This window comes from Lucilia cuprina, unplaced genomic scaffold (assembly GCF_022045245.1).
Source record: "Lucilia cuprina isolate Lc7/37 unplaced genomic scaffold, ASM2204524v1 Scaffold_7402, whole genome shotgun sequence".
In the NCBI taxonomy this organism is placed as follows: Eukaryota; Metazoa; Arthropoda; class Insecta; order Diptera; family Calliphoridae; genus Lucilia; species Lucilia cuprina.
In genome coordinates, this window is record NW_025812340.1 from 1 (window position 1) to 2,236 (window position 2,236).

At 28.0% G+C, this 2,236-nt stretch overlaps 1 protein-coding gene across 1 annotated transcript; it reads left to right on the forward strand.

The window, feature by feature from the left end:
• Positions 1-130: 130 nt before the first annotated feature.
• On the forward strand, positions 131-648 carry LOC124421240 (cdc42-interacting protein 4 homolog; the record flags this gene model as incomplete). Its single annotated transcript, XM_046956110.1, has 2 exons — positions 131-354; positions 420-648. Coding segments are annotated over 2 exons (438 nt in total), but the record flags the coding sequence as incomplete, so codon positions are not given.
• Positions 649-2,236: the final 1,588 nt, after the last annotated feature.

Below are 2,236 nucleotides of genomic sequence, written 5' to 3' on the forward strand. Positions count from 1 at the left end.
CAGTTCTAGTTCAGTTCTAGTTCAGTTCTAGTTCAGTTCTAGTTCAGTTCTAGTTCAGTTCAAGTTCAGTTCTAGTTTAGTTCTAGTTCAGTTCTAGTTCAGTTCTAGGACATTTCTAGTGTAGTTTTAGTTTATTAATTTCTACATTTTCGTAAAATTTTCCCATTTTCAACAGGTCTTCAATCGCCTACAAGAATTGGACGAAAAACGTACACGTGGCATACGAGAATTCATCATAGAATCTGCAAATGTAGAATCTAATGTTGCACCCATCATAGGCAGATGTTTAGAAGGTATTGTAAAAGCGGGCGAAGCGATAAATGAAAGAGAAGATTCTTATAAAGTTATAGAAAGGTAAGAAAATGAAATTAGTTTTACCCCCCAAAAAAAACTTAATAATAAATTTTTATTTTTTATAGATATCAATCTGGTTTTACACCACCACAAGATATTCCCTTCGAAGATTTATCGAAACAAGATACCCTTGATTCATCACAAGATTCCCACTATAATCATCCAATACAGTCGAGTCATTTAACCGTTAAGGGTACACTTAGTGCCAATAAACTAAAGAAACGTGTGGGAATTTTTAATATATTTGGCAGTAATAAGGTAAGATTCGTTGGTTTATGAATTTAATGAAAAATAATTGTTTTAAACAAGGTAAACTTAAAAGGAATTAAAGATATTGTTAAGATTTCTTAATTTCTTTCGAGTAACCTTTTTTAAAGTTTTTGAAATGATTTTAATGTTTTCTAGTAGTTAGTTAAATGTGTTTGTTTTATTATTTTATTTTTAATATTTTTTTATTTGAATTACAAAATGTTTGTGAATTTATTTTAGTTTTGTGAGAAATAAGTCTGCTTAAAACGATTTCCACTACATTCTCAAAATACTCATCAAGTCTTCTCTTTTTTTCTTTATTTGTCTCTTTTTTTCTTTTTTTACTCTTAAAAAACCATTTTTATTATCAAAAATATTATTTTGTATAATTATCATTGAAAAAACGATGATTTTTGTCGAAAAATGCATAAACTATTGTTGCTCTCTCGATTTTGTGTCACATATTCTCTCTCTCTCTCTCTTTCTACATATTTGTTTTAAAACAAAAACAACCACATGAACCAATAAATAAACAAATGCATTTTTTGCGGATGAATTAAATTTTTGTTTTACAATTATCTTCTACTTCTACTGCTTTATAATTAATGTAAGTACAAAATGTCCTCCTAAGTAAGACCCTAGTGTGTGGTGTTATGTTATTGTCTCACATTTTTTCGTACCGTTCCTCCTCCTCTTCTCATCCTTTATTAATAAAAAAAAACTTGGCCATAATTCGAATATTTCTTAAATCGGGCTTTCATTTTCATTTCCTTCCTTGTGTTTGTTTATAACTATTGATTGTTAAACATAATATTTATTTAGTTCCTTTCATCATCATCATATTCTTTCATTAATTATCATTTTCTTTTTTTAAACAAATTGTCCTTGTTTTCTTCGAAACAAATTTTCACATAAACAAGAAAAACATGTCTCATCCCATAGAAATTAATTTTGCATCATTATTTGTTTTCGCCAATCTATTACATATTTATAAGCCTCATTATTTACTGACAGTTTCCTCTGAATGTATGAAAGAACAAAAAATAAACTCTTTAAAAAAATAATTGGTGTCTTCTAATAAAAAAAAACTAATCACAACTTTTCATTGACTTTTTTTGGTTCTGGAAGAAATTGTCTTGAAGAAACTGAAAACTAAATGTCTTTAATTTCCTAATTTTATGTTTATAATCTTTTGTGTGTATTTCTTTCGAAACTTTAAAACATATTTGCCAGTCTCTTTTTACTTTAAATGTGTCATTCGATATTTAAGTTATGGCTTTATTTTAGTATTGTTTTATTTTAATATTAGTGCAACAAAGTTTTTGTGTCATTACTGTTTGTTTTTGGCTTCAGTTTACCAAATGTATTTGATTTATTGAGAAATATTTAGGTGATATTGATGGCTAGGTTAATAGGTCAGTGAAATTAGTTTAAAAAATGACTAAAAATTAAAAATTGGCTCATAATTGGAAAGCACAAAGTGAACTAGAACTGAACGGAACTAGAACTGAACGGAACTAGAACTGAACGGAACTAGAACTGAACAAGAACTGAACTAGAACTGAACTAGAACTGAACTAGAACTGAACTAGAACTGAACTAGAACTGAACTAGAACTGAACTAGAACTGAAC